Source organism: Myiozetetes cayanensis, unplaced genomic scaffold, assembly GCF_022539395.1.
Source record: "Myiozetetes cayanensis isolate MyiCay16 unplaced genomic scaffold, myiCay2020 scf13, whole genome shotgun sequence".
Lineage (NCBI taxonomy): Eukaryota > Metazoa > Chordata > Aves > Passeriformes > Tyrannidae > Myiozetetes > Myiozetetes cayanensis.
Genome location: NW_026086937.1, coordinates 14,224,894 through 14,240,503, shown reverse-complemented (window position 1 = coordinate 14,240,503; position 15,610 = coordinate 14,224,894). Strand labels below are relative to the sequence as shown.

The 15,610-nt window shown below is 53.6% G+C and overlaps 1 protein-coding gene across 2 annotated transcripts in view; it reads right to left on the bottom strand.

Annotated features, from left to right (window-relative positions):
- Positions 1 to 5,706, bottom strand: part of DIS3L2 (DIS3 like 3'-5' exoribonuclease 2) — a 183,218-nt gene extending 177,512 nt beyond the window's left edge. The window contains exons 1-2 of one of the 2 annotated variants that reach the window (XM_050307968.1): positions 5,663 to 5,706; positions 2,608 to 3,309 (exon numbers count right to left, since the gene is read on the bottom strand). In XM_050307968.1, the coding sequence (XP_050163925.1) occupies positions 2,608 to 3,289 (682 nt within the window). In that variant the 5' untranslated portion in view covers positions 3,290 to 3,309; positions 5,663 to 5,706. Of the gene's footprint in view, positions 1 to 2,607; positions 3,310 to 5,662 lie in introns of those variants that run through there. The other variant, XM_050307969.1, reaches the window with a different exon arrangement.
- Positions 5,707 to 15,610: the final 9,904 nt, after the last annotated feature.

Sequence of the window (15,610 nt, the reverse complement as noted above, 5' to 3'; positions counted from 1 at the left end):
GAAGGAAAATAGTATTAGATGAAAAACTGTAAGCACCACACAATTTAAAGTGGCATTTGGGGATTATTTTCTGGCTTATTGGGGTTTGTTTGAGAAGAAACTTCATAATAGGAGGTTTTACCTTGCAGAGGTTCTAACTGCAAAGAAAGGAGCGACCATCTGTGGAATTTGTCTATATGGAGCTTTGTCTACCCAAATCCAAGCATGCTGATACCATAGAGTGAATCCGACCTGCAGTCTCAAGACTGGGTTACGTTTCACACAAGGCACAAAGGAGTTCTGTTCACACTCAGCTCTCTCAACTGCAAAGCCTCCAATACTTAGGAAAAGCAGTTCCTGTGTGGAACTACCGACAGCAGCACATCACCAGCAGTAGCTCTGGGGCTCAGTGACATTTACTTGGGGCTCCATAAACCACTCTGCTTTCCCCCAAAGCCACAGGAACTGCCCTGCCACTGGAAGGACATTAACAGGGACCAGTCCCCTCACTGCCTACAGTCTGTCCCAGGGCACTCAGAGGATTTTCACAGACCTCCACATTTGCCTTCAATTTTAGTACTGTCAGCTCAGGGTCATTGCAAAAGCAACCATGGCTAAGCCTGAGCTGAAGAGCTGTTTAAGAAGAGGACAATGAAATAAAATTACATAAAAAGAGATGCTTGGCTTTGAGATTAGCTCAAAGAGCCTTTTGGAAAGCCTACAACAGTCTGAACAGAGCTAATTTGTAAGGAAATGTCACTACTGAAAAGATGATATGCTTCACTGCTATGACAGAAGCAATTCTTGCCATCACAGTTTCACAAGCCTTGATTTAAACTGATCAAACCAGACACCTGCCTATGCAAAATAATATGACTTATATCAGCATCAAGAGACAAAGACAAGCTTTGAAGTGAGAAAATATTAATCTGATACTGTGATGTGAGACTTCTTATGTATAAGCACTTTCATACTGCAAAATCTTCATTTCACTTAAACAAGAATCCTAAAATATACTCAAACTGAACAGTAGAAAAGACGTTTCTCTGAATTAAGTGACAAATTTATTTCTTCTCTATTTCTTTCCTCCCCGAGAAACTGTTTTTATGTCCCTGCAAACGTTCTAGAGAATAACCAGTCCCATCTACACAGGAGGGTGGCTGGGGAGGCATGCAGGGAAAGAAGAGGAAGGGTGTCACTGTTGAGCAATTAATTTTCCAATAATCTTTCCCACTGTGTGAGTTTTCCACCTGGGAGGTCAAACACAAGGGTCAACATTTTCTGCTTTAGGTCTTTACACTAAACAAACAACTAGTTTTGAAAGGCCTTGTGCAACCCCACTCCCAACTAGAGCAGGATGTGGGTGCTTGCTTTTGAAAGCCAGGGTATTTTTATTTTAGACTGAAATCCATGTAGGCACCTACCATTTTCATGGATATAAACTACATGCCTTCTAGACTCTACATCTCTGTCAGCTGCTCTTCCTACGCTTCAAAAGCTGAAGGTAGCAAAGTCTATTATAAGAGGCTAGACACAATAAATAGTGTTACAATGAACCATGTAAAAAAAAACCCTCACAAAAATCAAGCTCATCAACAAATTTTAGCATAATCTGCATTAAATCTCTATCTGTGATCAGTCTTGCAAGAATTCATGGAAGTTTACCAACTTTAGCACATTATCTATTGCCAAAACCTCAAATACACTACAACCCACAAAAAAAGCATATTACTTGCCCTTCTTGAGTCACAGGGCTTAGTTTTTAAGACTGATTTAGTTAAATGGTTATTTGATTTCCAATTCAAGAGCTGTGATAGGCCTCAGGCTGATCTTACCCAGCTAAGAAATCAATCTCTTCTCTGTTTGTTAGAGAAAATTTAACACAGTGACATTTATGGGTTCCTCGTAAGATCAGACTACCAAAATATTTCATCATAACTAACATTCAGAGAAAGTTTTGACCCACTACACTGAGAAACCAAAATTAAACTTCCTGGCTTTGGCTGCTTGCTGATGCTGTGTTTCGGGGTTTTTTTAAATCAAAAAAAAATTATTTATTTCCATAAGGAGGCTTTTTGCCTTGAACATCCCATTTAAGAGGCACATTCACTTTAGTACTGCAAGATCTCTGTTACTAACAGTAAAATTTCCTGGAGTCAACGCTATCAGGGATTGGCTATTATACAGGCATCTTAGTCCCTGAGTATTGGATGGACTCGGACCAAAGGCAAACCAGCACTCCAGGTTCAAAGCAGCAATGCAGAGACAAGCATGACTCTGGCCTGAGTCAGCTCAGATCCAGTGGTCTTATTAAATTGGACTCTACACCACAGAAATTGGGCTCTCCTAGCCCTGAGCTGATCCTGGAAGCAGCACAGCCACACTCACAGAGCTCCAGCCAGGGGTTTATGTCCTGCCAGCCCCAAGCTGGCTCCACATGAAGCCATTCACACATGCCACACGGCTTACTTGTAAACCAGGACAAAGCCACCCACAGGTAACCAAGGGCTGACTAACTTGGACAGAGTAGAACTGGCTCATGTTAATGCACTCATGACTAACACATCACATACATTTCCTCAGTAATTGTAGTTAAATGGACCAAACAGTTCATTAGTGTGAACTCACCTTGGACTTGACCTGGAGACAACTGACTGTTTTTTCTGGCATTTATTGCCAGCATATCCTCACCAAACTGTTCAGTCAACAAGTGTCCAGCTGCTGCATCAGTATTGGCAGGACATCTGCCTCGTTTCTTTTGTTTTTTCCTCCATGTGTCCTCCTCATCAGAACCAGAAGATTTCTGCACAGCCCCACGGTGCCTCAGGCTGTTTGACACCCTCCCACCCAGAGTATCACTCATATTTAACAAGTCAGACCCAGCTCCACGCTGATGCAAGTAGTAGTAGTCCTCCTCCAGCTCCAAGTCTCCTTCAACAGCATTTTTTTTATAAGGGCATCTGTTCAGAGCAGTTTGGGGTTTATCATTCTCAAATCCAGGCAGGGGCTGTTCCAGGTGAGATGTTCTGACCGGTGAATAGCTGTGCATGTTCAACCCGTTCCTGGCTGGATTATCCTTCACCAGGCCTCTCCTCAGAGGCAGGTCCAGATCCCAGCCGGGGTCACTGGAGGTGCCTTCTTCCAGCTGCATCTTCTGTGCAATGTGATTCAAGTAGAACTGGAAGCGGCCGCTGTGGTGCTTCTGCACGAGCCTGGCGTACGCGTTCTTCTGGGGGGCAGTGGGCTTGCTCAGTCCCTCCTTGGCACCTTGGGCAGAAGCAGTACCTCTCGCGTGCCCCAACTGATCCATAGTGCAGTAAAAAGCCCAAACTTCAAAGAGTTACAAATAGACACAGGTGAAAAAAGGGTTATTGTCTTGAAACAAAGTGTCAAATAACTGATTACACTATAAGACACGAAAATTTAAAATGTACAGGAATTCTGGGTTGGTCAGTCTCTCCAGTAGGGAGAAGGGGTTTCACAATGTACTCAACAGTGTCCTGCACTGAATACCTGTGACCTAGGAGTGACCACAGCCCATGAGCCCTACCTGCCCACACACCACATAAAACAGGGATTTTGTGCTGAGGCTGACACCCCAACTACAAGGGATTCCTTTAACCTGCTCTTTCTTGCCTTTGAAAAAGCCAGGAAAATTAAAGCAGTGACTGACAGATTGCACCAGAAGCATCAGTTTAGTAGTTACCAGAAGCAAAGTCTTGTCATGTCCAGCTCAAAAACAACTCCATTCTTCCTGAAGTGCTTCACTGTTACTGTCAAAACATACCCTGCCTGTCACCTCCCTCCCACAGCGACCTTTGAATTGCTTCAAACAGCAAGACTACCCATTTCAGCTTGTCTTTCTAGCCACAAAGTCCCTCCCAGAAATAAAATAATAACTATCTTACAGGAGCTCATCTTAGTGATTGAGACACACTGGCTGCAGCTCCAACCAGTAGCAGTTTCTGTAGATGGTATCACCCCTCCACCTTTGCTGCACAAGTGTGGAGCTTGAGCAGGTCAAGCATCTTCCAAACCTTTTTCAGCCGCTCTAGCTTTTAAGCTTTTGGAGCAAAACGATTTAGTAAATTGTCCTCAGCTACTGCTAAGGTAAATTATAGGTATAGACAGGACATAGCAATGATTTTTGCTGTATGTAACATGAAAGAGGAATATAAGAATTTCTTGATAATGGAGCCCAGTGCAATTGGCTTCTGAGGGTTTTCACAAAAATGCCTCTTTTTCCCTTCAAGACATGTTTAGAACTAAACAGCAGAATTTCACCCCAGCTGGTACACAGAAAATTTCAGGGCTCACTGTCATCTCTTCTATGCCAGAACCATGGGGCACTGAAATGACCTTAAGTTTAAAGAAAGGATACTGTCCATTAAACCTCTCTCCTCACTTCTCTGGCAGGACAGAATACAGAGCTCAGCAAAAGAGGAATTTATATTCCCTTCCCTGCTCCCACCACGCTTGGAATTTTTCTTTGCCCTTACTCAGCCCTCTTCTCCCTTTCTCTGCAGAGGATAAGCACCCAGGCAGTCTCCTCCATGCAGACACTACCTGGGAACAGGGCATGATCCCTCAGGGACCAAGGGCTGCAGAGCCAGCCCCTCTTCAGCGTGGCTGCTCTGGCCCTTTCAGAGAAACAACGCGTGTTACAGTGAAATTTACTTAACTAATTGAGCACGGATGTGAACAGCCTTCACAACACCAATCAAAAACTAAAAATCCCTGAATAAATAGGAAAAATTCTTTGTGTGGTTTGTGATTCTTTGTGTTCCTAAGATTTTCCATTGGTGCTGGCCAATAGCTGAACTCTCCTAACAGACTGACCTGCTGCTGAGCTCTTACAAAACCCTCGCACGGGTAGGTCCGCACGAGGCTTCTCCGAACGTCACCTTCTCCTGCTGCCAATTCAGCAGGAGCAGATAACATTTATAAAAGCCAGCGAGGCTACTCTCCAAACAATGGTTTGGTTCCAGGAAACAGGAGTTTTGTCACCTTTATTTACAAGCAGAGAACGAACATTCACAGCTTGCCTCGCACTACAGCTCTTGCAGCAGTGAGCAGGCAGCAGTTGCGGCATGGGGAAAGAACAGCAACGTGCGAGCCCCCCCACGTTACAGTTTCATTGTTAGCCTTCTGTGGTCAACCGAAGTATTCCCAACAGAGCAGAGGGAAGGCAGAGGTGGGTACGGGTGAGGGTTCTGGGGACGGCGATGAGGGCGAGTGGAATACCAGGATGGAGGCGCCGAGGGAGAACGCCCGTTTAACTGGGCCCAGCGTGTAAACATCCCCTGCCCGATCACCCGGCCGGTTCTGAGGGCAGCGCTGCCCCACCACCCGCCCCCGGGGTGCCCGGCGCCCCAGCCCCGGCAGCGCTCCCGGAGCGGGGCACGGCATCCCCCGCGCCCCCTCGGACCGACCCCTCGGCAGCGCGGCCCGGGCGGGCACCGCCCTCCCGCCGGGTCCGGCCCGGGCGGACGGGGCAGCGAAACGCCGGGCCCGGTCACGGCGGCGCTGCCACGGGGCTGAACGCTGCCGGGTCGGGCCGGGAGCTGCTGTCACCCCCCTGCCCAGCACCCGGGACCCCGTGCCCGCTCCCAGACCACGGCCCCGCTCCCGGCCCCGCTCCCGCTCCGCTCAAACCCCTCCGCCCCGCTCCCGTCCCGCTCACCGGCACCGCGGCCGCTCCGCTCCGTTTGAATGTCCCAGCGCCCCGTCCGCTTCCGGGGCAGCGGCGCCTACGGGCCGCGGCGGGGCCCAGAAGGGCTCAGCGCGAAGCGCTCGCTCGCACCCGTCGCCTCACGGCGGGCCGGGGGTCCCGTGAGGGGACAGGGGATGTCCCAGCCCCGCTCCCTGCAAAAGAGGGAGCTCCCCGAGATCTGCACAGCCTGCCGGGAGAAGGGGAGCCTCCAGACCCCTTGTCCAGTCACAGCGGGGGAGGGTGGGAGCCCACCTTCTCCTGCGGGAGGCTGAGCTGGGGCATGGGGCGCTGAGGGGAGGTGGGAGGCAGGAGGTGCTGCCACCCAACCCAGACCGTCCCAGCCGGCGAGGTTTGCGGCCACCGTGGTCCCTGGGGTTGGCAGCCACCCCCTCCCAGCCCGGGCAGCGGATCTGCCTCTGGGATCCCCTCTCTGGGATGGGTCGCTCCAGCTCACTGCCGGCGCTCCTGCTTCTCCCGGAGGAGAGCAGATGGGTAGCCAGATGGGTGAGAAAAGCACACGTTAGCTGATTTAATATTGTAAAGATCTGAGATCTGTATTGACCCTGTGAAAACTCTCAGAGCTTTGCAGGCACCTTCAAAAGCCGAACAGGGAAGCTTCCTTCAAGACCTGCGTGGCCTCACCTTCACTGCAAAGAGGAGCAGTCTCCCAGGATCTGTTCCCTGAGCTCTTGGCGGTCCCCTGGCCTGGAGGATGGACACCAGGAGACCTGATGATCCTCCAGCCCACTCACGCGAGGGCACCCAGAGTGTCTTAACTCATGGTGCTGAGCAGCAGTGGCCTGATCTCCCCCAGGAAAAGTCAGAGCCTTGTGTCAGAGGGTGACATGAAAGCAGGAGACCAGAGTCAGGAGCTGTGACTCCCTGCTCTTTCTGTGACTGCAGACCTCCCACAGAGCTTTATGGCAGAGTCAGGGTCTGGCTGACTGGGAGTACGTGGTTTGGTCACCTGCAAACTCAGGCTGGGTTTGCCAAAGAACTTCAACCAGAAGAAAATCTGGAGAGCAATAAACTGGCCTCATGAGATCCCTAGTCAGTCCCGTTTGAGCTCTCTGCCAGGGAGTGTGCTCCAGTGCTTCCTCCTTCTCCCCTGGCTGCTGCCAAAGCAAGGAGGTTGATGTCTGCTCTGTGAAGGCAGGGTGGTGGCATATCCCTGGCTGTGCAGGGATGACTCAAACCATCCTTCCAGGCTGCTCTTGCTGCATGGAGAAGTGAGGAGCTCAGCTGCCTGGAAGAACAGGCATGGGGCAAGGGGAACCCGGGAGCCTAGAGCCCCACTGTCCCCCTCCCTGTGCCAGCCATGTGGGAGCAGCAGCTCCCCTCCATGTCGCTGAATCACACTGTGTCTCTGCTCTTCGTCACCCCAGTGGGGATGAAGTGGAGCCAGGAGCTTTGCCAGGCTCCCCCCTGCACCAGGTGGTGCAGGCTCCCCCCTGCACCAGGTGGTGCCACCAGCTGGAGTGGCCTCAGTGTGCCCTGTTCCTTGCACAGATGGGGGAGGAAGCGGGGAGGATCCAGTGTTTGTCAGCGCCGCTGCCAGCGCTGGGCTCTGCGGTTTCATGGTGATATCATGTGTGGTGAGTGGGACACGGCTCCTCTGCTGGACGCCTCCGTCACCCTCGCCTCCTGCCTCCAGCTGGGCCCCTGCTGCACGAGGGGCCAGGAGCCCCAGCAGATCAGCAGAGCATTTCTCAGCGCTCCTCTCCTGGAAGCAGCCAGGGATCTGGAAAACTGGTCTGGTCCGTGGGGTAGAGCCTGCGTTTGTGCCCACTTTTGCTCTGCCCCATCACTGTTCCCAACAAATGAGAGATACAGCAAATACATGTTGCCCTACCAGTGTCCCATGGGAACACAGCAGATCCTGAGTGGGACTGGACCAGCTGTGTGCCCATCCTTCACACCCTTTGGAAGAGGCCATGTGCAAATACGGCAGCAAGTTAGTGCCTCATGCAGGATGTCACCAAATATAATCCCTCCCAGGGAAGGGCTGGACTGCTTCAGTTCCACCTTTGGCTCCATCTTCCTTCCACAACATCCTCGTGGCTGCTAAGCAGAAAGGAGCAGTTGCCTCGCTGTTGCTTCCATGACCCTCCGTGGCAACTCATGGGCTTCCTGAAAGGGAAAGGTCCCTGGGCAGATTTTTCCCCTGCATTCTCATTTCCTGGGGTCCTGTAGCAGCAAGCCCAGCCCGGTGCCCTGGCTTGCTTTCCCACAGTGCAGGATTATCTCACCATCTTCCCCCCGGCAGTAACTGGTAGCTGTTTCCCCGACTGTTGGAGGCTGGAACGTGTTGTGGCACCTCGGCTGAGGTGAGAGCAGCACATGGCTCCTTGGCTGGGAGAGCCTCGCTTACGAAGGCTTTGGCTCCTCTGCCTGCAGTTTCAGTGAGGAGTGAGGGCCCGCCCGGCGCTCGTTTACATCAGTGCTAATCAGGAGTGACTGGCCAAAGGGCTGGAGCCGCCCCGGGATGACTCAGCAAGGGGAACCCTGGATGGGAGCAGGGCAGTTCCTCTGACACCTCCATCCGCTTCCCACAGCCCACCTGCATGAACTGACACTGCAAGTGAAAGTGCCACCCCTGCCAACCTGAGTGCCACATGTTGTTGATAGTATTTCAGGTTGCAGGCCGTGGCAGGGGGATGGAGTGCAGCGGGTGCTTGGCCTCTGTCTCCCTGCTGTTGCCCAGAGGATAGACCCCCACAGCACAAGGATATACTCAGTGGCAAAGTCGGGCCATGGGTTTGCTCTGAAGTCCCTGAGCACCCTTGGAAGAGTGTCTCGATTGCAGCAGCAGCACCCAGCGTTAGGCCAGAGTCTCGCTCCCTTTGACATCTCTCAGGCACTGGGAGCCGTCTGGGCACTTGACCTGAGGACTGAAGCCATGCTTGAGGGGATACAGGGAAGCAAGACAGATTTATTACCATAAATGAGCTAAAAATCATCTCTATCTTCAGGAGATACCATCTGCTGTGTCACAACACATGTGGTCTTGCCCCACCCGTCCTTCAGCTTCTCCAGTCTTCTCCTGAGCCCTCCATACCTCTGATTGGGAAACATACCACCCAAGATCAGGACTTATGGGTTTCCATCTCCTTCAGTGCCTGGAGAAATGCCTGCAGCATGCCCCAGACAGGAGGGAAGGTCTGGTTTGGCTGTGTTTGTCCAGTAAAGGAAGAGAGAATCGGACTTCAGCAAAGAGGGAGAGGCAGACAAGAAATAGGTGAAAGAGGCAGTAGAGGAGAGAGGTGGGATGCCAGCTAGGATGTTGAAGCAGCAGGTTTAGTGCTTTGCACCTAATTTAGTTGGGATTGCCTGAATTTGTCTCTTGGATACCTTTAAGTCTCTTCCACAGTAATCCTGCCAGGCCATAATGTCCAAATTTCTTCTATCACACAGCCCTCAGTTTCCCTGCATCCTCGTGCCCTGCCAGGGCTGAGCGTTCCAAAGGTGCTCAGAGTGGCTTTGGATGACACCAAAGCTCCACAGGTCCTGTCAGGAAACTTGGGCAAGGAGCTGCCCTGCACCTACGGAGCTTGTGGGTAGCAGGACTGGGGAACAGGTGGGACAGGGCACATGGGACAAGGCATGTGCAGTGAGTTCAAGCCCCTCAGGATGTTCTCAGGAAGGTGGAAGAGGCCCTTTCCAGACAGGCAGACACTAAGGAACTGTGCTGCTCTGCAGTCACGGGATTAGGGACTCACCTCAAAAGCCCCCATCTCCCATTCCACACGTGCAGGATGGGGTCGGAACAGCCCCTGTGGGGGCCGCATTGGAGCTGGGTAATGAGTGGGAACAGCACGCCAAGGGCAAGCAGGGGGCAGTGCTTCAGCAGAGACGACAGGCCAAGGGGTCGGTGGGCACGTCCCGGCAGCTCGGTGAGGGCAGGCAGGGGCTGCTGCCGCCCCGCTGCCGTCTGGCAGGCGGAGCCGTGAATGAGAGCGGAACTTATCAGTATTACCTCATGTGAAAGCTCGGTGCCTTTGTATCTCAAGCAAACACCGGCCATTATACCCCAGCAGGCTGGCATTGTTATTCTGTCTGGTTGCTAAAGGTTAGGGCTGTGGAGCCCTGCACGTCCACAGAGGCTGCCTGTGGGGTGGCAGCGGGGCCACCGTGACTCTCCACAGAGGGCAGGGTTCCCCAGCCACAGGAGCAGCGGTCCCGGCTGTTCCCAGGCATGGCCAAGGCCTGGCTGGACTGTTATCTGCTCCACAAGGCTGCCCTGCCATTTGTGGTGCTGAAATCTCCCTCTTCCCATGCCAGCCCTTTGCTGTGGCCAGTGTAACCCCACGATGCTCAGCCTGGCACCTACACAAACTCTCCTGTGGGAGATAGCCAGACTCCCTCCCAAAAAGAAAAAAAAAAAAAAAAGAGGCAGAAAGCCCAAATCTGGCTTCATCAGGATCACAGCCCTGTCAGGAGCTCTATGGCCTGACTGCACGTCAGGAGATCAAGACCAGCACTTACTCAGCTTCCTGCATCCCAGCACTCCCCTGGGGTTTCCCACATCAAGGATGCCCCAGGGAAAGGCCCAAGAAGTCCGAAGGGTTTTTACCCTGAAGGACTGATGCCAAAAGGGACTTCCCACCACTTGATGCTGGATTCCCAGGAAGCCATTTCAGAGGAGCTGGAGGGTGTTTGGGGCTGGCAGGGGGGCTGCAAGAGAGCTCCTGACGGCTTTGGAGAGGATGGCAGGGCTTGCACAGCCAACCCAGGTGGAAGAGGCTCCTGCCAAGCTGGGACATGCGCTTCCGCCAGAGCCGTGGGGCTAGTGAGGACCTGCTCCCAGACCTGGATGTGCACGTAGCACATCAGGGCACAGACATTCCCCTGGGGGTGTGGCAGGGTGATGTGATGTGGTGGTGGCACATCTGGCTCCAACACTGTGTTGGAGACCTTCTAGGTGCAGGCTGGGGGCCTGTCCCCACTGGCCTATTGGATCCTTTCTTGGGATCTGCACCAGGTATGGCTCTCTGCAGGGACAAATGTGGTGTCAGTAATTCATCCTTTGGGCTTTCCATGTTATTAGCCCTTTGGGCAGTACCTGCTCCAAAAGGAATGCTCAGCACCAAAACCAAGAAGCCTGGGCTGATGTTGGGACCCCCAGACTGTGGGTGAAACACTGCCAAACTCCCATTTCTGGGGGGAAGGCATCTGAGAAAGGGAGGAAAAAGAAGACTGTGGTATTTAGCTTGGAAAATCCCAACAACCTGCCCTTGCATTAGTGGCAGAGCCGAGGCTGTTGGGAACTGGAGGCAATGCAATTCCTATCCTCTGAGGACTGACACAGAGGGAGGCTCATGGTGTGGACTCACTCATGCATTAGAATTGCTTAATTTTCTTGACATTCAACAAAACCCTGAGACACTGTGTTCCTGCTCCCACCAGAGCAGTGAGACATCCCAGCCCCAGAGCACGGCTATCCCAGTGCAGCCCTGGGGAAAATACCCAGAAAGTCAGGAGGAGACTGGAGCATCCCAGGAAGCCCACGGTAAATTGCAAACCCCCAAAGGCAAACCCCCACGGTGTGCTTCTCTCCTCTGGGGGAGAAACACACTGTGCCTGCCAGGATGTCAGCAAAGACCTGTGAGTCTCTGCCTGGGCCTTGCCCCTGTCTCCTTGCCCTCATCACTCTGGGAGGTCTGGGAGGGGACAGAGCTGCCCTCTGAGTCTCTGTGCCCTTACTGCACCTGCAGCCCCATCCCTGCCTGCCCCATCAGGGCAGTTCTGCAGGGCCTCTTCCCATCCCAGTCCCAGTCCAGGAAGAAGGGATCTTGGCCATGTATATGTTGTGAGCCAGAGCCCTCTTCCAGACCCAGAGAAGACAAGAGAAAGTGTAAAATCATGCAGTGTTCTCTGTAATGCCTCATTCAGCAGCAGCTTCCAAAATAAACACCAGGGATGTTCAAAGAGGCCAAAATCTCCATCTGTGTTTCAGACAGGCACCAGTGCTACCACAGCACCCCAGGAGCATCACACCCCAGTCTATGGAGCCACCCCACCCCCGTGACAGCTTAGTGGCTGCCCAAGCCCGGGGGCTACTGATGGCCAGGTCTGAGCCACCAGAAAATGCTTCTGCCTTACGGGCTATAGGGTTATTCTCCAGAAAAGCTTTCTTCAAAGCATCCTCAGGAGGCTTGTATCCTGCCTTGTATCCTTGCTCTATCCTGCCACAGTGGTGGGACCAGATGGTCCCCTGCCACTGCAGGCACCAGAGCCTGCTCATCCATCCCTATAACCAAAATTTAAATCCTTTCCCAAATGGCTTCTCACTGAGCGTGCTATCACCAGACCCCTAGAGAGGTAGTATAAAACTTGTGAAAAAACAAAAAACAGAAACAAAAAACCTGTGAAAAGCTCCTGCTGTGGCACATCAAACCCTTGATGACATTCTCTCAGTGAACACACCACACATCATGTTCCTGGGGACTGGTAGTTGGCTGCCCTGGTGGAGAAGTAGCTCCTCCATCCTTGTAGTTGCTCCATCCTTGTACCTCCTCTATCCCACCATGTGGGATGGTGCTTAACCAACAGCTCCTTGGGCTGGTTGTGTGAGAGCATCAGCCACTCTGGCATCACCATCACATGCACTCAGCCTTCTGATGTCTCCTTTTGCAAAGGGATGACTGGCCCTCACACAGCATCAGCTGGAGATCCTCACACTAGACTTATCCATCACTCCATCAGGAAATCCTCGCTGGCCCATGGCAGCAGAAGAGACATAAATCTGGGCAGTGATTTCCCCAAATCAATACAGGAACAAGCTCCCTAAGGACAAATGAGTGGCAGAAAAAGGAGTTGGATCACTGGCTGTTCACTGCTGTGGTAGCAGCTTACTGCAGACTGGACTCCACATTTCTGTCCTGTAAAGTTTCTCAGGATCATCCTTTAGAAGGTGCCTGAAGCCTGGCTCCTAACTTCAGCTGAAATAGCCAGAGCCCCAGGGCTTCCTGGCAGGATCCAGCCTCACCCATAGGCATCGCTCACCCCTTCATTGTGATGGGGCCAGAAAACCCGGTGCTGCTGTCACACCCCCATGACCCATCTCCTCCCACCCTCCAAATCATGCTGGCACTGGTCACACTTTGATGAATCCCTCTATCCTCAGGCACGGAGCTCTCACACACACCCTCTCCATTTTTTTCCCCACTCCCTACCGTCCCCTCAAATCCCCCTTCTCAGGGCTCATCCCCACTTTGCCAAGACTCAGCAGTATCTCCCCATTTTTATCCCACAGCCCATCCCCATAGTTCCCAGTTCAATGCTGGTATTCCTCAGGGCAGGCCACCCCTAGAGCCCCTCTCTCCCAGTGACTCTCTTTGGGCCCCTGGGTGTGATGGGGAGGAGTGTCACCCCCTCCAGCACATCCCGAAGGTCTCCCTCCCTCCCTGTCCAGCTGAGCAGGATCCTCTTTGCTCTCCAGCACCTGGAGGGAAGCCCACAGAGAGCCCAGCCCTCCGTCCAGGTTCTCAGCTTTCACACATGCCCCAAGTCTGCCAGTTCTTATACATGGCGAGCATCCTACAGGGCTGTGGGTTAATGAAGGCACATCCCTTTAAGGGTTAAAAGTTTTCAGGCCCCCATCCCACCAAGCAAAAGTCTTTCATGCTCTTAACCCCTTCCTGCACACCTCTTCTCCCCGCTCCGAGCTTTTACCACCCCAATGGATCCGATCTGGTTTGAGTTAAGGCTTTGTGTGCGCTCGCCCGGCTCTGACTTTCGGCAGAGTAATTTGAATAACAAGACTAATTGGATTTATAAAGCACAGCCCTCCCTCCTCCCCACCTCCCAAACCCGAGGCTCTGCACAGTGTGACAAAGAAAACACACTAATGAAAACCACGCTGGTGAGAGCCGAGGGCAGGGACAAGCCTCCTGCGGGCTGGCGCTGGCTGAGACCTGACCGCATTGTGGCATTTGTGGCCACGCTGTAATCCTCCGGGGCGAGGGGCTGGTGGAGCAGCTCCGGGACCGACCCCAAGGCAAGAGAGGCTGCCCTTCCTCTCCGCGCTGTGACATTTCCCCCTCCGTCTGCCCCGTCTCCTTCCCCATCCCGGGTCTCCCAGGAGAAGCAGCGGGGCAGGTTGCCCGCAGCATCAGGGCAGGAGCCAGCACAACCAGGATGGTGAAGGCAGCACCCTGTGGGGTCTGCTGAGCCGCTGGTGACCTCGGGCACACCGGCATCCAGAGGTTGTGGAGCCCCAGGGCTCAGCTGCCTGCTTCTGCCCTTTCCCTTGCAGAAGCCCTGCTGACGGGGGTAGTGGTGCAGAGCCCCGCTCCTTGCACCCCAAGAGGCTGGATGTCACATCCCAGCCACGCTTTGGGTGGGACGAGGGCTGAAGCCCAAGAGAAGGGGCCTCTCTCTGCTCTTTGCCTGCACCCACGGCTCCCTGGCACTCGGGGTCGGCTCTAATCCCGACTCCATCACCTCGCTCTGCCTGCACGCAGACAAATGCCCAAGCACAGCTTCACACTCCAAAAAGTCCAAGTTGTCTCCACCTGGCAGGCACAATGGAAAAACCACCGAGACCTTCACCTTCCAGCTCCCGTTCACATGGAGCTGAAAAGCCAATCTCCTTTCAAGTGTCCCGTACACAGTAGCCCGGGCTGTGGAGAAGGAAACATCTCCCTGCTCCCAAGCAGGGATACCACAGACCCCCAAAAAAACACTGTCCCCCAGCAGGGGTAGGTCCCCGGGGATTTGTGGAGCAGCAGAGCCCAGAAAGACCAAGAAATGGAGCAGGAGGAAAGGGCCAGACTGGAACGGATCCCAGGGATAGGTGGAAGAGCGGAGATTGTTTCCCTGGTCCCAGAGAAGAGATTTGGGGTGCAAATCCAGCCTGATGCAATTCAGCCCTGCATGCTTCTTCAAAGAAGGAGGTGTCTTTCCTCTGGCCTGATCCCAGTGAGAGCATCCCTCCCAGACAGAGTGCCAGGGATGGTGCTAAGCTCCATCAGCAAAAAGCCACTGGAGCTTCAGAGCTGCCCAGTGTCAACCACAGCAGCAGCAGAGGCACAAATCCTGCTCTCCCAGATGCTGAAGGGGAAGGACAAGAGCAGGGGGGACCCTCACCATGTATCCAGAGTCCCTGCAATCCACCAGGGTTAATCCTGGGATCACGTCCTTCTCCTGCACCCTCCAGCTCCAGGAGCAGGTTGGAGGAGGCCAGGCTGCACAGCCCTGTGGTGGATCAGCCAGTGGGGTCCTGATCCCAGCAGGGACTCTGTGACACTGACTGTGCACATCACCACGGGGCTTGAAAAGCCCCATTTCCTGGACCAGGGACCCCATGAAGCTCCTCACGAAAGTGGAGAGAGGAGATCACCCCCTCCAAGATGAGGGACCCACTTAAGGAGTGCCACTGTCCCCTCCCATCCCCCTGAGTCCCCAGCGTCCTGGCCAGGGAGGACAGTGTCCCCACGACTGCCAGGCGGGGACCCTGCAGGGATAGTTTCCGATTTCTTCCTGGATGTGAAAAAAAAGGTGCTTTTTGCTTTCATTCGTGTCTTTTGGGCTTAATCCCCCACCGGGAACCCCCACACACACACTCTCTCCTCCTGACCTGTGTTCTCCCACGGGGGTTCACCAGGGCAGTGGGGGGAGCAGAGGGGCCGTGGGGCAGCCGGGCAAGGGGAGGGCAGACGGCTTGCAGGGGGGGCCAGGAGTGTTTGGGGGAGGGCAGGGGCACGAAGCCAAATGCCCCCCGCTTTCCCTTTCTGCTCTCCAAGTCCCAGAGCTGGTTGCCTTGGGCTGATGTGTCATTTGTTCCTGCCAAGGAAGAGGGGACACCCCCCCCACACCCCCCCTCTTTAAATTCCTGCTATTGTGGAGTGGGAGGCACGTTGGACCTGGTGTTTAGATGACATCACCGAGCAGGTTGGGTTATAAAATGAATGAAGC